Genomic DNA, 26,807 nt, shown 5'->3' on the forward strand with positions numbered 1-26,807 from the left:
GTGTGTGTGGGGGTGAAGGTGTGTGTGGCGTGTGTGTGTGGTGTGTATGGTCTGTGTGTGCAGTGTGTGTATGGTGTGTGTGTGTTTGGTGTGTATGTAGTGTGTGTGGTGTGTGTGGGGGGGTGAAGGTGTGTGTGGTGTATGTGTGGTGTGTAGTGTGTGTGTGTGGTGTGTATATGGTATGTGTAGTGTGTGTGGTGTATGGTGTGGTGTGTGTGTGGGGTGTGTGGGCTGTGTGTGGTGTGGTCTGTGTGGTGTGTGTGTGGTGTGGTGTGGTGTGTGTGGTGTGTGGTGTGTGTGGTGTGTGTAGTGTATGGTGTGGTGTGTGTGTGTGTGGTGTGTGTGTGGGGTATGTGTGGGGTGTGTGTGGTGTCTGTGGTGTGGTGTGTGTGTGTGGTGTGTGTTGTGATGTGTGTGTGTGGTGTGTGTTGTGTGTGCAGTGTGTGTGGTGTATGGTGTGGTGTATGTGTGTGTGGGATGTGTGGGGTGTGGGGTGTGTGTGGAGTGTGTGGTGTGTGTGTGGTGTGGCGTGTGTGGTGTGTGTGTTGTGATGTGTGTGGTGTGTGTGGTGTATGGTGTGGTGTGTGTGTGTGGTGTGTGTGTGTGGTGTCTGTGGTGTGGTGTGTGGGGGTGTGTGTGTGGTGTCTGTGGTGTGTGTGTTGTGATGTGTGTGGTGTGTGTGGTGTGTGTGGTGTATGGTGTGGGTGTGTATGGTGTGTGTGTGGGGTGTGTGTGGGGTGTGTGGTATCTGTGGTGTGGTGTGTGTGTGGTGTCTGTGTATATGTGTGTGTGTGTGTGGTGTGTGTTGTGTGTGTGTGGGGTGTGGGGGTTGTGTATGGGGTGTGGGGTGTGTGTGTGGTGTGGCGTGTGTGTGGTGTGTGTGGGGGGTGTGTGGTGTGTGTGGTGTATGGTGTGGTGTGTGTGTGTGGTGTCTGTGGTGTGTGTGGTGTGTATGGTGTGTATGGTGTGTGTTGTGATGTGTGGGGTGTGTTGTGTGTGTGATGTGTGTATGGTGTGTGTAGTGTGTGTGGTGTATGGTGTGGCATGTGTGTGTGGGGTGTGGGTGGGGGGTGTATGTAGGGTGTGTGTGGTGTGGTGTGTGTGTTGTGATGTGTGGGGTGTGTGTAGTGTGTGTGTGTGGTCTGTATGGTGTGTGTGTGTGGTGTGTGTGGTCTCTGTGTGTGGTGTGTGTGCAGTGTTTGCATGGTCTGTGTGTGTGTGGTCTGTGTGTGGTGAGTGTGGTCTCTGTGTGTGTGCAGTGTGTGTGTGTTCTGTGTGTGGTCTGTATGTGCGGCGTATGTGTGGTGTGTGTGTGGTCTGCGTGTGATGTGTGTGGTCTGTGTGTGGTGTGGGTGTGGTGTGGGTGTGTGTGGTCTGTATGGTGTGTGTGTGGTGTGTGTGTATGTGGTGAGTGTGGTGTGTGTGGTTGTGTGTGTGTGGTCTATATGGTGTGTGTGGTGTGTGTGGTGAGTGTGGTGTGTGTGGTGTGTGCGGTGTGTGTGGTCTGCATGTGGTGTGTGTGTGGTCTGCGTGTGATGTGTGTGGTCTGTGTGTGGTGTGTGTGTGTGTGGTCTGTATGGTGTGTGTGTGGTGTGTGGTGTGTGTGTGTGTGTGTGGTGAGTGTGGTGTGTGTGGTGTGTGTGTGTGTGTGTGTGTGGTGAGTGTGGTGTGTGTGGTGCGTGCAATGTGTGTGCGGTCTGCATATGGTGTGTGTGTGGTCTGCGTGTGATGTGTGTGGTCTGTGTGTGGTGTGGGTATGTGTGGTTTGTATGGTGTGTGTGTGTGGTGTGTGTGTATGTGTATGTGTGTGGTGTGTGTGGTGTGTGTGGTGAGTGTGGTGTGTGTGGTGTGTGCGGTGTGTGTGCGGTCTGTGTATGGTGTGCATGTGTGTGTGTGTGGTCTGTGTGTGGTGTGTGTGTGTTAGCGGTGTGTGTGTGGTCTGCGTGTGATGTGTGTGGTCTGTGTGTGGTGTGGGTGTGTGTGGTCTGTATGGTGTGTGTGTGTGGTGTGTGTGTATGTGTATGTGTGTGGTGAGTGTGGTGTGTGTGTTGTGATGTGTGTGGTATGTGTGGTGTGTGTGGTGTGTGCGGTGTGTGTGCGGTCTGTGTATGGTGTGCGTGTGTGTGTGTGGTCTGTGTGTGTGTGCGGTGTGTGTGCGGTCTGCGTGTGATGTGTATGGTCTGTGTGTGGTGTGTGTGTGTGGTCTGTATGGTGTGTGTGGTATGTGTGGTGAGTGTGGTGCGTGTGATGTGTGCGGTGTGTGTGCGGTCTGTGTATGGTGTGTGTGTGTGTGTGTGGTCTGTGTGTGGTCTGTGTGTGGTGTGTGTGTGTGTGTGGTTTGTATGGTGTGTGTGTGTGGTATGTGTGTATGTGTGTGTGGTGTGTGTGGTATGCGTGTATGTGTGTGTGTGGTGAGTGTGGTGAGTGTGGTGTGTGTGTGTGCGGTCTGTGTATGGTGTGTGTGTGTGTGTGTGTGTGTGGTCTGTGTGTGGTCTGTGTGTGGTGTGTGTGTGTGTGTGGTGTGTGTGGTGTGTGTGTGGTGTGTGTGGTGTGTGTGTATGTGTGTGTGTGGTGAGTGTGGTGTGTGTGGTGTGTGTGTGTGTGGTCTGTGTGTGGTGTGTGTGTCTGTACCCTCAGGGTCCCCCGGCAGGGGCTGGCATCCCCGCCCATGCTGGCCTCTGCCCCGGGCCCCTGAGAGGCAGGCTCCCCGGGGTGGCCCCTGACAGCACGCACTGGAAGGCTGGCCGGGAAGCAGCCGCACAGCCCCCTCCTCATCGCCTCCCGCCGTCTGCTCACGACTTGTTAACCTGGTGACTGTTTCCGCCCCCCTGGACGGAAAGCCTCGGCCTCCTGCAGGTTTCACACTCCTGGAGAAGCAGGTGACGACGCCCTCCAGACCACCTGCCGTCTGGCATCTGCTCTGTCCACCAGCACACACCTGGGAGGCGCGGCCGGGACACCTCTGAACTGACATCTGACGCCCGGAAGGGGCCTCTGGGTGCCTTGTCAGCGCCTGAGCCCCTGGCTCTCTTGAGAAGGACGCAGAAGCAGGCTACGGAGCGTGCACGGGGCTTCATTATAACCGGAGACGAGGCTGGAAGGGATGATACAGGCCCGCACCGGCGACAGGCGCCGTCGCGGGGGGCAGGTGGCCAGCACCCCACGTAGGAACAGACGAGGAGGTGCAGGCCCGCATCTTGCCGCAACAGCTGGGGGAATGCAGCGAACCCCCAAGTCGTTTCTATTGGCCTTGGGACTGACATGCCCAATTCTGACCAAATCACCCTTTTCAAGCCTCGCTTGCAACACTTCAGCACTTCTGAAGTGAGGCACCCCCAAGTTTCCTGGCATTCTTAAACACGTCCACAAATCAAAGCTCCACACTGTGAAGCTGGAGTCGAAGCTGGCTAACTGTTCTGATTGGCAGCATCGTCTGTATTAATGACGTGTTCTCATTAGCCTGTCCTTGCGCTCTTCCCACATTCCCATGTCGGCACGCTATTCTTATAACAAGGGCAGCCGCAAACAACAAGAAAAAGCCGCTAGCTAAAAGGTTTGAGAAAGTGAGCATTTTTCTGTGCTTAAGATTTAAACACAAACCATAACTAAACAGCTCTGAAAAGGTCTGTGGCTCCCCAAGCCTGGAGTTTACACTAATGTAAATACATTTGTTTTTAAAAACTTTAAAGTATTTTAGATAAGTAATTTAAGTTCAAACAATTTCTATTTCTCAGGTCAGCCTGACAGTTCAGTGCTAACTGATTGGGATTTATTCCCAGCAGGAAATTCATCTGGACCACACACACACGTGGATATTTTTTTCTGAATTAACGTTTTGAAAGTTCTAAATTATTTCCATGAAGAATGCTGATTTATCAAGGCTGATTCTGTCAGTAACATTCGGACAATAGCAGTTATTAAAATATATCATTTCATAACTACTTAGTATATAGGAATACAAAGTTGTATACATTTTCAATTGTGAGCCAATGAAAAAATTTCCTACCTTGGGCGTAAGAAATATTAAACACCCATCTCTGACTCTTAAATAAGAGACAAAGGCCTGCAACTTGCCCAACAATACCAAACATTTTGAGAAAAAGAAAAGAAATTCAAATAATCCCAATGAAAAAAAACCTTAAGAATTCAACAATCCAATCTGCATCTAATTTATATTCATTTTGCCTTTGAAAGGCTTGCTCATCTAAGCTTTAAGACAACTCCCTGCTGGACAGAGCACAGAAGAGAGCAGGGCATGGGCTGGGGGACAGGGAAGACCCCCAGGGGTGGGACAGAGGGGCACTGAACCAGGGGGGCCCCTCTGCTGTCCCCCCAGGCGCCCGCCTGCCCTCTGCGCCTCGAGCGCAGGGGTCTCCACACTCGGCCACAACACTCAAAGGAGCCGTGAAGTCAGTTCAGTGGGTTGTAAGCAGCATTTGCGGGAAAAATGGGGTAAGATGGACTAGACCAACATGAAAGGCTCACATGCAGGCCAAGAAGAGGCACTTAGTTCAAACCCCGACTCTACCACAGGGGTGCCCGTGAGCCAGAGGCCAGGGCGACAACAGCCACGGCGCCACGGGTGCGTTCAGCGCTGCCCGGCGACCAGGCGGAGCGGCCGGGCACAGGGCGGCGCGGGGACAGGCAAGGAGGCCTGCGGTCAGAAGAGGCAGCGCCCAGCTCAGAACGGGCTCTGAGCCTCCCCTCTGTGTGCGCGTGTGTGTCCCAAAGAGCTCTTCAAGCCCCAATAAAATCAAGAGAAACTGAAAACCCACAATCCCAGCATTTTCCTAAGAATTTAACAGCTAGTATTTCTGCCCTGCCCTTGGAAAAGCCCCAGATCACTCATTACAAAACCTTTAAAAGTCCAGAGTCACACGGACGAAGCGGCCCGCGGGTGCCACGTGAATGCTGCGGGCTGGGGGCAGCATCCGACTTTACACGAGGACCCTCTGGCCTTCCTGCCACATGAGGACAGAGACCTTCCTCACCAGCTGGCCCGGCTGCAGGAAGACCCGCGCCCCACTGCGTGGCCAGGGCGGGCATCACAGAGGGCGCGTCCCTACAGACAGCAGGACACCCACAGCTCGGGTCAGCATACACACAGGCCCGGCGGGTGAGCTGGCACCGCACAGCCTGGGGCAGAGCTGCTCGTCAGAAGCACCTTTGGCATCAGCAGCCACTGACTGCGGCTAGAGACCAGGGCCCCTGGCAGCTGAACTCGAAGCCCAGCTTCATGACATGCTCTCATGAAGGCGAGACCCAGTCATGGGGCAGGGCTGGGGGTTGGGTGGGGGCGCTGGCCCTGGGTCAGGGGCACAGGAAGTGGGAGGATTGCTGGGACACCTTTCACTGCTCAGCCAAGCCCAGGCTCCTACAGACACGGGGCGCCCACCGCTGCAAACCTTCCACTCGGGCACTTGAGCCCGGGCTGGAAACCAACCCAGCAAGTTAAGGCCCCGCCATCCAGGGCGGGGCAGGGGGGCCGGGGTGCCCCAAAGCGCATGGCATGGAATTAGGGGCCCCAGAGCCCCAGGCAGGTGAGCAGCGTGAGGTCAGATGGACTCAGAGGGTTTCGGAGGGTCGAGCCCAGGGGCCCGCTGACCTCCGGGGTCAGGCCTGAGGCAGGAGCAGGCTCATCCTGCAGGGGGCACATCCTCGTCTTGGGGTCTGCAGAGGCAGTTGGGAAGGGCGGCCCCTGGGTGGCAGTTGGGACACAACTGCCAGAGGAGGTGAGCCCGGCCTCCACGTCTGCCCGACAACAACTGCTGTGGGCAGGAGGGGAGAAAGGAGCCGCCTGTGGGCACGCAAGCAGACCAGAGGCACGACAGCGCAGTCTCCACGGGAGTGGCGCAGGGAGAGCCCAGCTCAGGGTGACCGCCTCTGAGACAGAAAGGGGAAGACGTGGAGAAAGGGGAAGACAGCAGCTCCCCTCAGCCTTCCTCTCACGGGGACCAGAGCCTTAAAAGGTAAGAAAGGCGTCTGTGCAGCCCACAGACCAAGGGGCAAAGCAGCCGGTCCAGACGGACGGACATCTCCCCACCCCGGGCAGCTCTGGGGTGGAGAGGCCTGGGGTGGGTGGGCCCGAGCCGCTGGGGAGCCCTGCTCGAGGGGCTGCCTGCTGGAGCAGCCCCCTAACCCACAGCCCCCTGACCCACAGCGCTCTCTGCCCAGCGCTGCCCGGAAAGGCCCCGGGCCACCTGGAAGAGACGCCAGTCCTGTTCCTCACCATGCAGCCTTCTCAGTCCACGTGCCACCCAGAGCCCAGCGCACAGAAGCACAGCTGGCCGGGGAGAGGGCCACACATGCTTGTCACGTCCAACCCTTGCACAGGCCGCCTGAGTGACAAGCCCGCCGCCGCACGACGTGGCCCAACTGTCTTCATGCCCAGGATCCACAGGACTGACTGACCTTCCGGCCCAGCCCGGCCACCCGAATGGGCACCCCAGGGGCTTGGACGTCTCTGCCCGGCGGGCACGGAGGACGCTGACTGCGGGTCTGGCCGAGTGAGAGCAGAGTAGGGTCAGGTCAAAGAGGGCAGTGCCCAGGCGGTGCCCTGGGGCCCAGACCTTGAGAGGGGGGCCTGCCCCTGTACCCCAGTGGACAGTGAGAAACCCACCAGCGGCGGCAGTGCCCGGGTCCTAGAACTCGACAGCCCTGCATGGCGTGGGCTCGGGGCCCCAGACCACTTGGGCCGGGCGAGTTCTGTCCCCGCCTCCTGGACAGCAGCCTGGCCACAGTGCGGACGGCCACGGCCCCGCCCCAGCAAGCTGGTCAGACACGGCAGGGGGCTCCAAGGTGTCCATGGAGAAAGCCCACCTAAGCTCTCTTTCTTCCTGCAGCAAATCCTCCTGACCCAAGGCTCAACCGGCACGTCCCCCTGTGCAGTGGTTGAAATACGGTGGATTGCCTGGGACTGGCAAATGGGCAGGTCCTAGAGTCCAAAGTCGGCTCCACTGCACCTCGTGCCTACAAGACGGGGACACCGACGGGCTGATGGCAGTGAGAGCCTCGGGTCACACCCAGCCTCCTTCCGGGTCACACCCCGAGCGCATTTCAAGTGGTCCTGGGAGACGCCTCCTCTCAAGGCCCACGGGTCCTCCTCTCCAAGGTGAAAGACGCCTCCAAGTCACAGTCCTTCACAGTCACGGCTTTCCTTGGGCAGGACAGGGCACCCCCGCTGTGACGACGGACAATCTGAGGCTCAGAGCCGCCGAGGGCAGGGGCCCCTCCCACACGGCCACCCCAGACCACTGCCCTTCACCTTGAGACTTCTCTCTCGAGGACTGAGCTGGAGGCCACAGCACTTTCTGCCCCCTGCCCCCTGCCCCTGGCCCACAGGCAGAGCCAGCCAGCCCCTCAGGACTGCCCGCCACCCCACCACCTTCCTGAAATTTTCTGTTGCTTAAAACAGGACCACACCAACCAGACTCGTTCACACCCTCTGCAAACAACTTATTCGCTGGGTTGAGCATTTGCAAAATTTCAAAATGAATCCAAATCATTTATGCAGGCAAATAAAAGGCAGATTTCTAGTAATTTTTCTTTCACTCAAAATAAAAAAACAACCTTTTCTAAAACTTGCCTCTATATACTACGGGAATGGAAAAGCAGCCTGCATGTAATACAAATTAGTAACTGGTTAACCAGTACGTGTGTATGGGACCCAGTATTTCTGAAGTTCACGTTCTAGGGAGACAGGAGTGGCACACAGGAGCCCAGTACTGCTCCTGCGGGGACGGCCAGAGGCAGCACGCAGCAGGCACGCCCGTAAGCATCAAAGCAGCTCCCCACCCTCTCGAGGGAGCCTTATTAGCACAGAGTTCTCAAAATATACATGAAAAGTATTTTTAAAATCCATTCACACCTGCCCTTCCTTCATAGGCACAACTCTGGACCTGTCCAGCAGACCTACTTTATTTCCTATCTGAAAAGCCGACGCAGTCATGTTCCTAAACCCAGCATCCCACCCAGGCACCTCTGAGAGAGCAGCTTCTCCTCTCCTCTCTACAGAAGGTTCTAATGAGATGTCCGGAGATCACGCTAAGATGAAACAGCTCTCAGCAAAGGATGAATTTAAACTGGTCCCCGGTAACTAGGGACAATCTCCCGTAAACAATCGGAACGTAGTTTCGCCTTTACATCAACACAACGCAGCCAGAGACGAAGATAAAGTGTATTCTTCCCACTCTCAAAGCTTTTAAAAACGTTTTACAGTAAGCTCACGTTTATAAGCTCGGATACTAATCAATCAGCAAATAGGCTTGCCAGGAGTTTCCTGTGCACACATGTGAAGCAGAACCAGCTCGTTCCATTTTAAAATACTACATACACCACCAAGTCACTGGGCTGTACACCTGAAACTAACCCATTGCAAATCAATTTTTTAGAAAAAGAAAACTATACTTCAACTCTTAAAAAAGAAAAAAAAATGTTATAAAACAGCAATTTAAGAAGTAAAGATGATTGTAATACAGCTATGTCGTCGAAATCTAAGTTCACTCATCTTCCAGATCTGTTCCGGTCACTATGGTGAGGACGACAGACTGCCGCTGCTTCACGTAAGGCTGGCTCGGGATGCGGGCAGTGTCTCCCGAGAGGTTGAGGGGACTCAGCGTGAGGGACTCCCAACCCAGCCTCACTCGGGGTGCGGGTCTGTGGCCCCAGGGCTGGGCTTTTATCACCTCCATGGGACACACTCCAAGCTCCGCGATGCAGACACGAGAAAACCTTTTTCAAAGTTTACACTTAAAAGCCACCATTCACTATCAGGCTGAAAATAAAGCTGTAACCAAGACGCCAGGCTACCTCAACAATTCTGTAAGCAACAGAAACATCTGGAGTGGCCTACCTGCTGGCTGTTTAAAACGTGGGTCTCCTCCAGCGACCCTTTCTCCGAATTCATCCTAAGACCGGAGGACTTCCTACCCACTCCAGGCACGCAGCTCTGAAACACAGCACTCAGCCTCGCCGCACGCCTGTGCACGTCAGAAAGTTTAAAGGCATTTCAGATGAAGTTCCATCCGCTCCCTCCGTCGCCCTGGCAACGGGACACTGCAGGAAGCCGCGGTCTGCCCGGGATTCAGGCTCTATCTCAATTGTCTCACACAAAGAAAAAAAAAAAGCCATTTACATAAATCATGCCGTGAGATCATTTTTAAAGTATTTCCTCTCCCAAATCAGAAGAATAAAACTTCAGCTGATAGGGGCAATTTCTCAGTCAGCACAGCAGCTGCAGAGAATTTGTTTTCTAGCCGCGTGGTGCAGGGTGCAGCCTTAATTACAGCCGCCGACGGGTCTATTATCAGCTCCACGTGCAGGCGAGCGTGGGCCCAGCCCTGAACTGCGGGCTCCTGAGACCTGGCCCCAGGCAGGCCCCGGCTCCATCTTCGGCTTGGTCTGCTCCCACCACCCCACACGGCCTCAAAGTGAGGGAGCCACGGCAGGTCCTGTTTTAACTTAAAAGGGAAGCAGGAAGAGAAAGAGCCCTGTGTCCAGAAGTGAGGGAGCCCTGCAGAGCACCTGCTCGTCTCTGGACGTGCGGGCGCCAGGGGCCTCATCCAAGGGGCTCTGGGGGCACCCTGCCCAGAGCTGCGGGCGGGCGGTGGGGGGACGGCCTGGGGCTCCACCGTGCTCGGCCTTGGGGGGAGAGCGGGAGTGTCCGGTGCACAGACTCCACGACGCCCGCCGTGTTTACTGCAGAAGCGCAGGGCGCGGCCCAGACAGCTCGCAGACACCAGGCAGCTCCGGCCTGGCCTCCTCGGACCGTTCTCACACGATAAACACATGGAAGCGGGAGTGGGGAGTGAGCTGAGGCCGCCACCGCCACCCGCTCCGCCTCAGGGAGCACGGGAGGGCGGCCCGTAGCAGGGAGGACACTAGGGGCCATGAGGGCCAGCGAGGAGGCGGAGGGAGCAGGGAGCTGGGGGGCAGGAAGGGCACGGCTGCCCCGCCCAGGAAGGGGGCCCCACGTGCCTGCCGGCCTGGAGGGGCCTCAGAGCCTTTCCTGGGCAGGGCCCCATCTCTAAGGAAAGGGGGTGCCCTCCAGCCCGCGGAGGTCCCCTTCACGCCCGTGGTGGCAGGGCTGAGACACAGAGTGGGACACGGTGATCTCCTTTGCACTCCCTGGCCTCCCCTTCCAGCACGCACACACACACCACACACATCCACAGGCACATGCGCAGAGGAAACCCACGGGAGGGTTCTGGGGGGTGACCCTGCGGTTTTCATGGGGATCAGCCGAGCCCCTGACTTGGTGACCCTAACTGTCCTCCTCGCTGACTTCCGAGGGCCATGCACTAATTCACAGGGTTTGGGGGGAGGCAGTGACCCCTCGCCAGAGCAGAGGACAGCAGTCTGCAAAAGCCCCCAGGCAGAGCCTAGCCAGACTAACAGGGACCAAGAAGGAAAAGAAACTATGGGACAGGCCCCGCCCACAGGCACAACCTCCTGGTACAGCGTCCGGAGCTCAGCCCTCAGGTCCCCACTTGGTCTGTATTTCCACCGTCTTGCACAGACGTCCCTGTGAGCCTGCACAAGCAGCAAGGTGTCACTTCACATGTCTTTTTATCACATTCAGCCCGAAAGGTGGCCCAGCCCTGCCAGGTCCACGTGGAGCTGTGCGCTCTGGGCTCCTCTGTGTCTCTGGGGCTCTTTCCGTCTCCCCTTTGGCTATCAGTCCGCCCCTCCTCTGCTGTCCACAGGGCAAAGAGAGGAAGAGAAGAGGTGAGAATCGGGCCACAATGCCCCTCTGCCAGGCGGCACCCTGGGTGGCAGAGCCTGGAGGGCCTCCTGGAGCTCCTGGAGCAAGGGACCAGACATTCTGGGCACCCACCACAGTCACCACCGCGTCCCGGTGGTGTCGACCCATCGCCAGATGGGGGTGGGCTCAGAGACAGGGTGAGAAGTCCAGCACAGCCCCTAAGAAGCCTGGCAAGTGCCAGTGGCATGGAGCTGTCCAGCTTGGTCAAGAGGACAAGGGTGGACAACCTCAGAGAGGCCCCTGGCTCCCACCCCTCCCAGAGGAGGCGGGCCCCTAACCTGAACCAGGAGAAGGAGGCCAGCGAAGGTCAGACCAGCCACTCTGGGGGATGCCCAAAACTTCCCAAGGAAGAGGAGGGCCGTCCGCAGTGACGATGGGGACCATCGGGGAGGTGCCCGGGAAACCAGCCTCGCCCGCCCCCAGCTCCTCCCCGCAGGCCTCCTGCAGCCGCCTGGGCTCAGCTGTGAGCCCCGGGCGAGATTCTCCAGTCTGAGTTGAGACACCTGACCATTCGCCGTCTACTGGTCCAAGCCCCCCGCTCCCCAAGCCCTCCCCTCACCCAGACCACCGTGTGGCCCCAAACGTAATCCTAAGGGCCCCTTCCTGCCCCAACGTCCCTCCTGTTTACTCTTGGCAAAGCAGCCGAGGGATCCTTTCTAAAGCCGACTGCCACCCCTCGCGTCCACCCATCCGGCCGGGAAGCCAGTCCTCCGCGGCAGGGTTGGCAGCAGTTTCGCGCAGGGCTGTCCACACCCAGTCGACGTTCCATAAACAGTCCCTGAAGGAGGAGACAAGGCCCTGGGAGGCCCTAGCGTGTGCCCCTAAGTCAAGAGGATCTCAGCGAGAGGAAAGATGGCTTCCTACGTAAAGAATTTAAAGAGTACGCTAGCACGGACAGACGAAAATATGCAAAATCCCAAGTTGAATTTTCCTGGAAAGAGCAAAGCAGCAAAAGTAAGAAATAGGTAAAAAGAGCTCGTTTCAAAATGTCTGGGGAGATTTCACCCCAGACCATGTGAACTCTGTAAATTGCCCAGAGTGCCCCAGAGGTGAGCCAGGGGCTGGAAGGTTGAACCTCTCCGTCAGTCTCAGATCTGAGGTCCAGCTTGGGGTCCCCTGCCTTTGTTTTGGGGGTCATCCCCACAGAGCTCACGTGAAGCAACTCACTCGACCTCAACACCGGCATCGGAGGGACCACGGAGAGCCACCCTCCTCCCAAAGTGCCCCTACCCGGCTCCTCAGCAGGGAGTCTGGACTCGCTCCCCCAGGGAGGGAAACGCATGGCCTCAGCGCCCCCTGCTGTCCAGACTGGGCACTGCCAGTCCTGTCACAGCTCCTGGATCCACTCACAGGCGGCCCTTGGCGGAGGGAGCAGGCGCAGAGACTCCTGCCCGCGGTCAGCAGAGGCCCACCCGGATCCACACACAGCACGGCTCTCAGTGGGGACGGGAGGGCGGGCTCCTGGGGGCTGGGCTCCAGAGCCGCTCCCCCAGGCCTGCACTGCTCAGCTCTGATCCCCACACCTGGCGCCCCCTTCAAGGCCCTGGGCACCTTGAAGATGTCACACAGAGGCGAGGACCTCCTTCCGAGGCCGGCTGTACACCTGCGGGCAGGGGCGGGCCTCTGCTGACCCAGTCCCCTGCCCCACCTCTCAGGGCCCCGCCTCTCGGTGACCGTCTGCTGTGGTCAGGACCACAACATACAGAAACTCACCTGTCGCTTCCACACCTCCTGTCTCAGGATCCCCCCGGGGGAACCCCCTATACCCCCACCTGCCAGCAGCACCTCTCCTCTCCCTGGCCCCCACCCTCCTGCACACCCCCCTGAGGCTCCCGGCCCCTCCTGCACATCCATCTGAGGCTCCCTCCTGGCCCCACCCTCCTACAAACCCTCCTGAGGCTCCCTCCCTGTCCCCCTCCTACACAGCCCTCTGAGGCTCACGGGCTGCCCTGCCCACTCAGCACTCACAGGCCCGGAGGACACACGATCGTGCATGTGGCACTCCCGGGAAGCTACCCGTTCAGAACAGAGAACAAGCAGAGCCAGCGTGAAGCCCACGCGGCCCCACAGGTCACAGGGAAAAGTGTCATCGGTGCCCACTTCTCTCTACGGTTCTGCACTGGACATGCCACCCCGGGCCACAGCTACACGGACGGAGCGTGCAGAGAGTTCTGCAGTGCCTGCCCGCCCCGCGGCACCTGCCTGTCCATCCCGAGGTGGCTGGGGCATCAGCCCAGTCGCGCTGCAGTGGAGAGGCGGCCTGTGGCGATGCTGCCTCGAGCTGCTGCCTGTCCCTTGGTCCACAGGCTGTCGTCTCAGAAGGGAGGGACTCTTGTACCTTCAATGTCGCTGCGAACAGCGGACACTCACGCCCACTAGGCAAGAGTCCGGCTGCTTCACATCCACACCAACATGTGCACGGGCCACTGGTCTTTCCATGTCGGACACTCTGCAGTGTGGACCTCACGGACTGCCGTTTGCTTCCCTGACAACTTCTGTGGTTGGATCCACCAGAGCTGGGCTTGCCACTGGGTGTCATCTCTCATCAAAGGCCGGTGTGCATCTCTTGCCGGCTTGGCTCTGCTTGCTGGGCGTCATGGGGACACAGGGCCTCTGAGGGTTGCCGCACTCATGCCCCCGTGCACCCTAGGGATGGGGTGCTGGGACGAAGGTAGGTTCTGAGCATTCCTGGGTCAGAGTCCATCTCAGCGTTTACAGTTTGTGTCCAGCTTAGAAAGTCTTTCCCTCCCCAGCACCACGAAGATGAGCGTCTACTTTATCCTCCACTGACTCTCGCTTTGCCCTTCCCAGGAAGATTTCCGACACAGCTGGATTAACTCTGTCTGCACAGCACGAGAGAGAATCCAGCTTCCCTTTCTTTCCCTCTTTTTCCACGTAGACCCGTCCTCACCGCAGCACCACTGAAAGACCACGCCGTCCCGGCTCTGCATACAGCCGGCGCATCCACAGGCGCGAGTCTGTCTCTTGCCCTCTCTGCTGCTCCGCCGTCTGTCTCTCTGTGTACTGACACTCACAGGGTCTTCCCCGGCTCTAAGTTCATAAGTTCTGGAGGCTGATAGAGGACGTCTTCCTAACATTCCTCTTCACGAATGTCTTGGCTACTACACTTGACCATCTGCATTTCAACAAATTTTTTAGAATTATCTTCTTAAGCTCAACAAAATCACCTGTTGGGATTCTGATTAAAATTACATCCAATCTATACATCATTTTCTAACTGTATCTACAACTGACTTTTTACATTTTTTTAACTGACTGAGGGCCTTCTTTGCTGCTCATGGGCTTGCTCCAGCTGCAGCGAGCAGGGGCCGCTCTCTCGTTGCGGGGCATGGGCTTCTCGTGCCGCAGGCTCCAGCGTGCACGGGGATTAGCTGTGGCGCACGGGCTTAGCTGCCCTGTGGCACGGTCCTTCCACACGTCACAAGGGATGGCACCCACGTCCCGTGCACTGGCAGATGGATTCTTACCCACTGGGCCACCACGCAAGTCCCACACAGCTGACTTTTGTATGTTGACCATTTATCCAGCAATCTTCCTAAATCACTCATCAATTTCAGAATGAACCCATAGATTGTTTCAGATTTTCCATGTCACAACCTCATCATGCGAGAATGACAACATCGTCATTTTCCTTTGCAAGGTTTTAAACTTCAGTTGTGCTACACGAACCAGGACTTGCAGAAAACATTTAAACTGAAATGGGAGTGACAGATATCCTTCCTCATTCCTGCTCCCAAAGGGAAAGCTCAAGTCTGAAGCATGCCATGGTTTTTTTAATACCCTTATCAAATTAAGGAAGTTCCCCTTAATCCCTATCTTGTTAAGGGTTTTTTTTCTTAACCATGAACAGATATTGAATTTTACCAAATGTCTTTCCTGCTTCTGTTAAGATGACACATGATTTTTCTCCTTTACTCTGTTAATGTGCTAAATTACATGACTGATTTGCAAATGTTAAAAACACCATGTCCTTAGAACAAGCATGAGGCTGGACCAGGTGACGTGCCGCTGAGGACCCTCCGCGCCTCTCACCGGTGAGCTGCGCCGTAGCTCTCCTTTCCTCTGTCAGGTCTGGGTTCACGGCTTTGGCGGCCTCGCACAGTGAGCTGGGAAGCGGCCCCTCTCGACCGATCCTCCTGTCGGTGTCTGCTAGCTTCCCGCTCCGTTCATTCTGCCTTGGCTTGCGTCGCTGTCCAGCTTCTGCCTTTGTGTCTGTGCTTCCCTAAGCTCCTGATGTAGTTCCCACTTTTCTTCATTTCTAACATATGCAACGAAAGCTACGAATGCTCCTCTAAGTACACTTTTAGCTACATCCCACAGGCTTAGCTGTATCTTCCTTATCACTCAACATATACTCTAATTTCCAAACTGGTTCTTTCCTAAACTCTGGACCTCGTGATGAGCACGAGGCACCTTCCCTTTGTTGCCAGTTTCCGCCACACCTATCTGTGGCCGAGCACAGGCTCCAAGTGAAGAGACGTCCGCACCTGCTGAGACTTGCTTTCCGGCCCAGCGCCCGGTCAGCTTCACGACACGTCCCCGGGGGGAGGACACCTTTGCTGGGTGCCTCACACACACAGGCACTGCAGACCATGCTGGTCAGGCCCTCTACTCACTGAGCAGGGAGGGCCAACGCCTGCTCTGGCACAGACCCGTCCGGTTCTGCTCCTACTTCTGTGGGTTTCTGCTGCAGAGGTGTGGAGACTGTGTAACAGAATGCACATGAAATTTACAAGGGCAGCTCCCTGCGCCCGCCGCAATGACGGCTCCCTGTCCGTCTAAGGGCAGCTTTGAGGTCACTACAGCTCCACTACCCTGCTTCTGTTCAGTACCATGGGCATCTCCTCTCCCGCCCTTTCCCTCACATTTCTCTCCTAAGTGTTAGGGCTGCCCCTCGGAAGCAGATGGCCAGATTTCTGACGCTGCCGCAGTCTCTCCTTTCTAGCTGAGCTGTGTGACCCGGCAGCAGCATGCCTGGACTGAGCCACCCGCCGAGGCTGCCTGTCTGCCCTTCCTGCTCTCTGCCCTTTGTCTCCCGTCTCCTCCTGGCTCACCTTCTTTCACATTCAGTATTTTCCATGATTCCATGCTTTCCTTCTGCTGATGTAAACTGCGTTCATCACCTTGCTGTCTCACATCGCCCTGGGGATCACGTGCATCCTCACCTTGTACAAATCAAATTCTGATCGCCCCCCATCCTCTTCCTAGAGGAGTGGGCACCCAGAAACACCTGACTTCCATTCACCTCCCAGCGCTCAGCCTGCTACGCTGTAATTTAATTTCACGTATTTTCAAACCAAACACAGCTATTCCTGCTTTGCACGGTCACTGCTCATCTGAACGGACCTAGGCTTTCACCGTTTCATCGCTCTGTCCTGGGCGATCCCTCCTGGGTCGTCCTCCTCAAGCCAGCGTTTAGACAGCCTTCTGTCAGCCTCTCCCAGCAGACCCAGCCCAAGACACTGGAGTCCTGAGGGCCCGGAAGTGGACCTGGACCTGGCCTTGTGCGGAGGAGCCGGGCCGGTGGCAGGCGTCACAGAGGCCCTGGTAGGGCTTCTAACGCGCCCAGGGTGCTTAGGACCCAGAGGCAAGAGGCGAAAGCCAGTGCCCCTGGGGAGGAGCCAAACAAGGCTGGGAGGCCGGAGCAGACGCAGAAGCAGACGGTCCCGAGGCTGCCCGGCTCACCCGCCGAGGGGTGTGGGGCAGAGGGGAGGATAGACAGACAGGATTCCTTTGAAACAGCCTGACCAACGTCATTCCTACACTTTGAAGTCTTCAGGCAGAAAGGTGCAAAGATTCAATCCTGTCTCTAACGCACCAATGGGACAAAAGTAAGAGGTTCAGAAGTGGGGGGAGACCGCAAGCTCCGCGCCCCGGGACCTAAACTTAGAACTCTCTCCCTGCACCTGGGCTCTCGTCTGTGAACCGGGACAATCAGAGGGCAAGGGCGGCCCTCGGTCAGCCACGCGGACACCGGCCGGCCCCTGGACGTTCATCGAGAAGAGTGAGCACTGACCACAGGGCCCACACTGCTTCCGCGTGTCCAGAAGCGGAACTTGCGCCACCCCAAGCCGCTCCGCTGGCTCCTGGCCCCGGGGGCTCAGGCCCCTGCAGAGACCGTTCTCCCAGGACGATGCAGAGATGACGCCTGGCCAAAACCCCCGAAGGGAGAATGCCGGCTCAGTGGGGGGGCCCCTTCTCAGGACCCCGGAGCCCCAAGGCCCTGCCCTGGGGCCTGTCCCAGCCTCGGGGCCTCACAGGGCCGCCCCACAGCTGCTCTGCTCCGACCGCCCAGTATCAAGTGCCGACCACCTTGCAGCCCCCCGCTGCCCCCAAAGACCTCCAGAATCAGTCCCTCTCTCATCTGGACAACGAGATGATGTCCAGGCCCTTTCCAGCTCTAACAGCCAAAGATTCCAGCTTCCGCATCAGAACACGAATTAACTTTCTGTTTTAAGCAAAAAGAAACCCCATAGACAATTTATTCCAGATAACTATTATTGAGTTTGTAAGAAATTATCTTGTGGTCTATTTTTAAAACATCACTGAGCTCAAATAGACAGCTGCATGCTCATATTCATAACATCACTGGCCGCATTAGTCAAAGATGGGAGCAACCCCAGGGGCCTTCGTCAGAAGGATGGATAAACACAAAGTGTCCGTCCACACAGTGGGACGTTATTCGACCTCAAAAAGGAAAAACATTCTGACGCCTGCTACATGGATGGGTGAACCGTGAAGATGCTAGGCTAAGTGAAATAAACCAGACACAAAAGTCAATTCCTGGAGGCAGAAAGCAGGCAGGAGTGGGTGCCAGGGGCTGGGAGGAAGGGGGGCTGAGTGAGTCATGGGCACGTTCAAAATGAAGTGAGTGCTTACTGCCTTGAGCTGCACACTTAAAATGGCAAATTCAATGTTCTTTTCTACCACAATTAAAATACACACATATACACACAGGTATACGCACGCTAAACAAAGGTAGGAAAGAGTCACAAAGATATTTTCAAAACATTTCTGACAAAGGATGTGTCCCCAAAATGTAAAGAACTACTACAAAATCTATTTTTAAAATAATTAAAGAAATAAAATAAAAATTTAAAAACTAGGAGGACATGAATAGGTTACTAACTGAAAACAGGGAAAACTCATATAGCCAAAGAGCCCATGATGGAATGCTCAGCCTCACTCACAGTCAGTGAAACGCCAATTAAAATGAGCTGGCATTTTATTGACACAGGAAGACTTCAGTTCGACAGTCCCAGGCGTCAGTGAGCAGAGGGGACACGTACCGCTGGTAAGCAGACCCTGGATGGGCTCTGATACCCGTCACAGCCACCTGATACCCGGAACGGGTGTGCACACGGACCCCTGCCGCCCACCGTCCACTGACGACCTGTTCAGAGAAGCCTGTCCCGACCTTGCGTGGAGGGCCAGGCAGCAGCAGAGTGGAATAAAAATCGCTCGTAACGGAATGTCCCATGACCGGTAAAATGAAATCAAAACCGCAAGGCAAAGCTTGGAAACATGATACAGTGCTTTAAAACCGGCAGAATAAGATACGCAGTGAATTACGTTTGTGAAAAATTTAAAAACACACAAAAAGAGCCAGTTAAAGGACCACGCTGCCAGGGCTGAGGGCAAGCAGGGAGGGGTGAGCAGGTGCAGCGCGTGGGGCTCAGGGCAGAGGGGCTGCTCCGTGTGGCACCGTGATGGTGACCGCGTGCCCTCTCCACCCGGCCAAACCTTCCAGATGACGGCACCAGGGGCGGGCTCCACGCAAGCCTGAACTGAAGCTAAAGGTCACAGACCCAGCACAGCACGCACGCGGAACTCTCAGTATTTCCTGCTAAACTTCTCGTAAACCGAGAACTGCTCAAGGAGCGAAGTCTCTCCTTTTTTCAGTGTCACAGGTCAGAGAGAAGAGCCACACAAGGGGACACCGTCAGGACCTGTGGTGCAGCGCCAAATCTTTAAAAGGGGGTACGAAAGGGAGCAGGGCCCCTAGAGGCCTTCCTGAGACACACCCTCGTGTGCCCCCACCTCCTGTTTGTAGAAAAGCTTTCTCCTCCTAGCTTTCCCCCAGTCCCAAAGAGCAGATTCAACCGGAGAAGTGAGAAAGCGCGAAAATGAAAGAGAGCCGTCAAGCAGAACAAAATAGCAACAGGTTAGCCATAAAGCGAAGTCAAGGGCCTTCAGCTTTTCCTCAGGGCTGCAGATAATATCCTGAGCCATGTCCTTGAGCTGTTTTGCAGATACTGAAACCCTCGCCAGGAGGAAGACGTGAACTGCATGCTGCCCCCCAGCACCTAGACCCCAGACCAGCTGGAAGCAGAAGGCAGATGGCTGAGATTCCCGTAACATCACCTTGTTACCTCACCACCAACCAACCAGAGAGCTGCCCGTGAACTGATCAAGTGCCCTGTGAGCCCCTCCCCTGAGCCCAGCAGGAGTCCGGGCCTTCTGAGCATGAGATGCCCACTCCCCTCGTCTGGGGCCACAGTAAAGGCTGTGCAGTCCTTCCCCACAACCCAAGTCAGTGGATGAGCTTTCCTGTGCATCATGCAAATGGACCCAAGTTTGGCTGAGCAACAGGTCACGACAGGGCCCAGAGGGCTCGTGTGTCTAGAACACCGTGCCCAGCACGCAGAGGGCACAGGCCTTATCATGACTCTGCTGAGGAGCAGAGGAGAGGCCGGGAAGGGCTGAGTGAGGAGGGCCGAGGCGGGGAGGGGCTGGGTGTGAACGAATGCTCGCCTTGAAGATCAAGGTTATGGGAGAGGGAGGGGGCAAGGGAAGGGTGGGAGTCAATGGAGATTCAGATGCATCATTTCTGAAAACCTGGAGAATAAAGAAAGAAACACTCAAGTCACGTTACCTCAAGATCATCGAGGGAGCGGGTGATGCTCAGCCTCCGGGACCTCCCGAAGGACCTCCGGCTGGAGGCGCGCGGAGCCGGGGGCACGAGTCCAATGCCCCGCCCGAACTTGGAGCCCTGGAACAAAGACAAAGACCCGTTACCTGCTTGGGAGAAGACCTTGGTTCCGCCCGACGCAGGGCGCCGCCTGGAGAGATGAGAGGAGGGGAGGCCTCCAGGTCAATCTCATCGTACCTGAGCCACCACAACCGGGAACACACAGTGGGAAAGGGCCACCCAGGGGCCCCGAGTGCTCACTCGGCCGCCTGCAGCTGTGCGTCCAGAGGAAGACCCCAGCCTCAGCCCCAGGCCCACGGGCAAGGGAAAAACACACCGCGCATGTCAGGGAAAGCTCGGGCGGGTGGAGGAAGTCGTTAGTGATATAGCCTGGTTTTCGGCAAGTTTGTGCTTTCACATAATTTTATAAGCGTTTTAGGAAATCAAAGAGTCTCAGGACGTTCAGCTGGTGTCTGAAGACCAAACCAGCCCCGTGGCATGAAACAACCAACCATTAACACATCTCATCCTTTCTCTGGGAAATGACCAGAATTAATTCACTGCCATTATGCCAGACATCTTCCCAAATGTGGCTCAGCAAATAAGCCGTCACGTTTTAAAAATAAAAAGCATCACAGCTGAAAACCTCCGATTTCCTGGGTGCGCGAAATCCTAAGTGACCAGCTTCAGGCACAGACGGAGCTGCAAGTTTCTAAACACGTCAAGACCTCGGGTGCTCCGCTCCGCACCTGCGCAGGGACCCCAGGCATCCTGAGCAGAGACAACACGCGAGACTTCCTTGAAGCCCTCTGCGCTGAGTTTCTGCACCGCCAACCTTGCAGACGCACCCTTGCCCTGCTGAACGCACCTCCGCCGGGGACAGAGGTCCAAGCAAGGCCGTGCTGCAGACACTGAGCAGTGAAGGCTCAGAAAAGCCACCCAGAGCGGAGCGTGTGAGCTGGAGCGAGAGGAAATCCTGAACTAAATGGAAAGAGAGAGGAAGGAGGGAGACAGGGAGGGAGACAGAGGCAGAGAGAGGACTGAGCTGACTCAGGGAGAGGAGATGCAGAGACAACTGGGACTCCTCGGACTCATCGTCACCAGCAGCAAAGGGGTCCCTGGGGCAGTAACGCGGCACCACGCGCTCCTCAGCCCCCGCGTCCCAGCAAGAGCCCGGGAGTGGACACGACCCCGCAAGCGTGTCCTCATCTCTATGCCTGCACTCCAGGCGGGGTTGTGCCGCCAGCCTGCCCGCTGAGGTCCCTGGGCGATATGATGCCCACGGGACTGCCGGGCACGGGCCTCAGGGCAGCGGGGGGCAGGGAAGCGGGCCGTGAGGGTGCCGGGCCAGAGCCAGACCCCCGAGGGCCCGGGACTGTCACCCTGAAAGGGAGCAGCTGCAGAGCCGTGAAGAAGTGAGGCTGCACGGGGCGGGGCTCGGCCTCTAAGGAGCCAAGTTGCCCAGAAGACCTCCTTGTGCCCAGACGGGCCTGGGACCCACCACGCTGCCTCCTGGAGGCCCGAGTGTGCTCGGGGGCCTGGTCTCCAAGACCCTCCGCCACCCACCAGCCAGGGTTGAGCCTGTGCTCCCACCCGTGCTTTGCTCCAGGGGACAGGCACTGGGCCGGCCCAGCGGGGCTCTGTGACGCTGACAGACCCTTTCGGGCTCTTCCCTTCGTCCCGAAGGCCCCTCCTCCCCCCCTACCTCCCTCTCCCACCCCAGCAGCACCCTGGTTCTCTGCTGGGCCTTGCCAGCAAGTTACTGACATACTCTTGAGCAATATTTGTCTAACCTTTTCAGAAAATAGGCCCTGAGCTGAGTCTGTGTGCGAGATGTATTGGAATCCAGCGACCCCTTTGCAGACCTATGCCCGCTCCCCGGCCCCGGCCCAACCCCCTGCCCGAGTACAGCGCACCCTTTCGAGAACCTCCTTCAGCCCTGTTTTCCATAAACAGGCCCCCCTGGGGGAGGCGGTCCTGAAACCACAGGCCCCCAGCGCGCCCACCTCCCCAGCAGGGGCTGCGGGGCCCCTGCTCTCCGTGCTCCCTTCAGGAACACCTGCGGGCCTGGGAGGGGAGGCACAGAGTGAAGCCGCCCACCCTGGCCAGACACCATCGTAACCATCTGCATGAGCTGTTTTATGACAGGACATCCTGATAAGGAAAACGGAACTAACAAGCCACCACCAACCGGAAGAGCTCGGGAAAGGCCTAAAGGAGACTCCGCATGTCCGTCCACTTCCCAGAATCCCTCTCGCTAGTATCCACCTTGGCTGAGCGATGCGTGCGCCACCAGGAAAGACTGAATTAGAATGATTGGCCAAAGACCACCCAGAAACTTATCCCATCACCACAGAACCCGAGACTGTGAGCCACGCGGCAGAGCAGTTCTCCTGGGTTCTCTTAACCCACTGCTCTCCACCTGGGTGCCCTTTCCCAATAAAATCTCTTGCTTTGTCAACACATGTGTCTCCTCAGACAATTCATTTCCGAGTGTTAGACAAGAGCCCAGTTTCAGGCTCTGGAAGGGGTCCCCCTTCCTGCAACAGGCCGAGGGCCGCCCCAGCCTCAGCTGAGGTTTGGTGACCTCAGCACAGTCCCCCAAGGGCTGCCTTCGCGTCCAGATGGGGTCCAGAGCAGATGGGGCCCAGAGCAGGGAGACAGCCGGCGGGGTGAGGGCAGAACCCGGCTGCCGCCCACCCGCCGCCCGCGGAGGGGCCTCTCGTAGCCCACGCAGTGAGCCGGCCCGTCCAGCCTCCTTGGCTTGCAGGTGAGAAGCCGCAGGCAGAGAAGGGCCCGCTCAGAACCGCGGGGGCCAAACCGGCTCTTGTCTCGACGGTCAGAGCCAGGAACGCCCGACAGAAGGGTGGAGACATGAGGCCAGCAGCCCCGGGGGGCAGGGCCGGGTCCCCACTCAACAGTGCTGGGCACGTGGCGGGCGCTCCGTCCGGGAGCACTTGGGGAACAAACCCCAGCACACGGGGCCATCTAGCTTCCAGCAGAGGCCAGGTCCGATGAAGGTTCCCCAGGAGACCCTGAGGAGTGAGGTTTCCAGCTGACGCACCTCTCTTGCTGAATCAGGCAGCGTCCAGTCAGAAAGCAAAGCCACCCCGACTGCCTCACAGAGCATCCCCGTAAAGAACCGCCAGGCAGGCAGCAGAGAACCAAGCGGGCAAAAGGGACCCACGGTGCCAGGAGGCCGGGGCAGCACGGGAAGAGGAGCTGTCAGAGCCTGTGGGCAGATGCGGGGCGGGTGCGGCAGGAGCCCGGCCTCGCACTCGGGCCCTCGGGGGCACGGGTGACGGCTGGTGTCGGGCAGAGAGGCCCGGGGAGGCGGGGAACCGCACGCTGGACACGGGCAGCGGAGAGCACTGCAGGCCCCCAGCTGCTGCAACCAGAGCCGGGCAGCGAGCCAGCTGACCCGGGGGGAGGGCGCAGAGCCCGTCCCCGAGCCCAGCACAGGAGGAGGCCCCGGGGCCGAGGGACGAGAGCCGAACGGGGCTCCTACAAACTCCACCGTCAGGAAGAAGTCTGAGCCCAATATCCAACCAACTTTAGAACCGACAGAACTGCACTTCCAACACGGCCCTGGGCAAACACGCAGAGGTGGAGTCGGGGGACGCGAGAGCTGAGGAAGGGCCCCTCTTCCCTGCAAAGCACCTTCTCAAGAAAGAAACAGACTGGGTCTCCTTCTCAAGAAAGAAAAGAGCAAATGTGCTTCTTCTTGCTCAGTCGCTCAGTCGTGTCTGACTCTGCGCGACCCCATGGACGGCAGCCCCCCAGGCTCCCCCATCCCTGGGATTCTCAAGGCAAGACGTGTCCTACTCTTTGCGACCCCATGGGTGGCAGCACACCAGGCTCCCCTGTCCTTCACTCTCTCGAGGACGTTGCTCTTACTCACGTTCATTGAGTTGGTGATGCCATCCAACCTCTCCACCTCATTCTCTCCTTTCGCCTTCAACCTCTCCCAGCACCAGGGTCCACCTGTAGACAATTCTTAGACGGGAATACCTGACCACCTTACCTGTCTCCCGAGAAGCCTGCTTGCGGGTCAAGAAGCAACAGTTTGAATGTGCACAAAAGGACAGTCAAATCCAGACAGAAAATTAAGGAATATGCTTTGTTTATTCAATGAGGTCTAAGAGGCAGTCATCAAGAGTGAAAGCAGACACTTGTTTAAAAGAGAAACACGGCGTGTGGCAGAACTTCCAAGCCAATGAAGGAGGTGATGAAGGGAGCAAGGAGGCCAACAACAGCCTTGAAAACAAGACACAAAGCAGGCAGGGAAGGAGAAGCCAAGACTCACAGACAGCACAGGGCGACGCCACGGAGCCAAGACCACACACGGCAGCGGTCTCACGCGCGCCAATCTTACTCCTGAGCCTCGGAACATCACACTGCATCAGGGTGAGCATCCAACCACCTGCCACTCACAGTAACAATCCCAACACATGAGAAAAAGGAAAAGTTTATTAAAGACAGAAAATGCTGACTCAGAGGAGGCTTGTGTAGCTATGTAAAACAGACAAAACAGGTTTCACCTCCAACAGAGGTTTTTAAATAGAAGAGTCAATACACCAAAAAGAAGGGAGAAAAATGCCACCATTGGTTTTATGACTTTGTGAGGTTTGAATAAACTTGACACCAAAACTAAACAAAGAGAGAAGGGAAAACTGCAAGACAGCCTCCGTGTAACGCGCCGGCGCGGAATCCCACAAGAGCTCCGGCATCCAGAGCCCGCAGTGGAGAGACGAGCCCAAGCGAGGCTCATCTCAGGGACGCACGCTGCGCTCAGCATGTAAGCTCTATCACTATGCTATAGCATATCAGCATTTCAAATGAGGAAGCCCATTTGACTGTCTCAATGAGTGCAAAAGAACCGAAAAAGAAAGACTAAAACTCAGCACCCATCCATGATGACAAGTATTAACAGGCAGGAACAGAAGTAGCCCCGGCAAGGCAGCCGCACATAGAAAGAAGCAAATCCACCGTGCTGTGAAATGTCGCAAACGATGACACGTACAACTTTTATGTGTGTACCGTTAATAACAGTAACAAAATATACAAGGTATCTAGAGATAAGTCTGGTCAAATACTGTAAGAATAATGTAGTCAACAATGTTTATGAAGGCAACTGTAAGATTTTACTGAAAGAAATAAAATCTAAATAAACGACGAGAGACACCACTTTCTTGGATAGGATAGGACACAGGATATTTCATCCTGGACATGCTGTCCCAATAAAACAATCAGTAGCAATTTTTTTTTGGAGAAGTTATTAGCTGATTATAAAATCTGCATAAAAGAGCAAGGCTCAAGCAATGCCAAGATCAGATAGGCACATCAGATACAAAGCTACGATTCTGAAAGTACAGTGCGGCTGAGGCACCGACAGCGGAGGTCAGAGAGCCGAGACCCACACGTATGTGGGCACGTGGCACACGGCACAGGGCGCCACTGGGCCTCCTGAGAGCATGAATTCAGTGCTCCAGCCAGGCGTCCACACAGAGGAAAAAATTAACTTGTCACCCACTTTCTGTGCTATGCACAAAAATGAACTCCATAAAATGTTAGGGGAAAAAAAGGAGAAAATCTTTCAGAGCTCAAGAAAGTAGTGAATGTGTTAAATCAAAAGTGCAAGAGAAAGGCTGACAAGCTGGAGAACAGCAAAGCCAAGAACTTCTGTTCATCAAGGCGACAGAGCGCATGGAACACTGAGAGAGCATTCAGGGACCGTGCGTAGCTGGCAGAGGTTAGCAGCCAGAACCTGTAACTCCTGCCAATCAGAGAAGATGACCCAGCAGCAAAATGGGCCACGTTTTCAGCAGGCCCCTCAGCAAAGAGGAAACCACACCTTTGTGATCGAGGGAATGCAAACTGAAGCCACAACAAGGTGCCACTTTACAACTAAGGTTGACAGAACGTGGAGAAGCCTCACAAAGGCAAGCTTCGGCAAGCACGCGGGCAACCTGAGCTCTTACAGGAGTGGGCGCAGGACTGTCGGGAAGACAGCGTGCTTCTGCGTGGTAAGGGCATTCCAGCCAACTCTACTGAGCTCCTGGACCGGTCTGGGGGCGTGCAGGACACCGGACACGGTTCTCACCGCTCCGGTCCGGAGCAAGGACTGGGCACAGGCAGCCACACCAGCAGCGCCAGCCGTCAGTAATTCCATCCGCGCCTGCCCCAGCGACCATCTACAGTCGACACGGAGGAGCAGAGACCAAGCTCACCACTCGGCCCTGCTACAAAGCTCCAAAGCCGCCCTTCCGTTCTCTGGACGACCCCGAGAAATGCCTTCATATGCACACCTGGAGACGTGTGCAAGGATGTTCACCAAAGCGCCGTCTGTCACTCTGTTAATGGCTGTGTATGTTTGAGTGTGTGTGAGTGACTGTGTGAGTGTGTGTATGTGAGAGTGTGTGCAGTGGTGGTGGAATACTCACACAATGGGTTATTTTATAGCTAACATGACGAACTGCAGGTGAAGATGCTATGAAGTGATATGCAGTATTAGAAAACAAGTTAGAGAGCACTGTGTCATAAAGCCACCTTAAGCTTCAGTCCAGTTCAGTCGCTCAGTCGTGTCCGACTCTTTGTGACCCCATGAATCACAGCACGCCAGGCCTCCCTGTCCATCACCAACTCCCAGAGTCCACCCAAACCCACGTGCATCAAGTCAGTGATGCCATCCAGCCATCTCATCCTCGGTTGTCCCCTTCTCCTCCTGCCCCCAATCCCTCCCAGCATCAGAGTCTTTTCCAATGAGTCAACTCTTTGCATGAGGTGGCCAAAGTATTGGAGTTTCAGGCTCAGCATCAGTCCTTCCAATGAACACACAGGACTGATCTCCTTTAGGATGGACTGGTTGGATCTCCTTGCAGTCCAGGGGACTCTCAAGAGTCTTCTCCAACACCACAGTTCAAAAGCATCAATTCTTCGGCGCTCAGCTCTCTTCACAGTCCAACTCTCACATCCATACATGACCACTGGAAAAACCATAGTCTTGACTAGACAGACCTTTTTTGGCAAAGTAATATCTCTGCTTTTTAATATGCTATCTAGGTTGGTCATAACTCTCCTTCCAAGGAGTAAGCGTTTTTTAATTTCCTGGCT

At 56.2% G+C, this 26,807-nt stretch overlaps 1 protein-coding gene across 5 annotated transcripts in view; it reads right to left on the reverse strand.

Moving 5' to 3' along the window:
- Window positions 1–26,807, reverse strand: part of RGS12 (regulator of G protein signaling 12) — a 125,021-nt gene that overhangs the window by 58,693 nt on the left and 39,521 nt on the right. For all 5 annotated transcript variants that reach the window (XR_011257575.1, XR_011257574.1, XM_069593285.1 and 2 more), the window contains exon 3: window positions 19,659–19,775. Coding sequence is in view for 3 of the 5 variants with exons in the window: in XM_069593285.1 (XP_069449386.1) it covers window positions 19,659–19,775 (117 nt within the window). In the remaining 2 variants the exon portion in view is untranslated. The remainder of the gene's footprint in view (window positions 1–19,658; window positions 19,776–26,807) is intronic.

This window comes from Ovis canadensis, chromosome 6 (assembly GCF_042477335.2).
Source record: "Ovis canadensis isolate MfBH-ARS-UI-01 breed Bighorn chromosome 6, ARS-UI_OviCan_v2, whole genome shotgun sequence".
Lineage (NCBI taxonomy): Eukaryota > Metazoa > Chordata > Mammalia > Artiodactyla > Bovidae > Ovis > Ovis canadensis.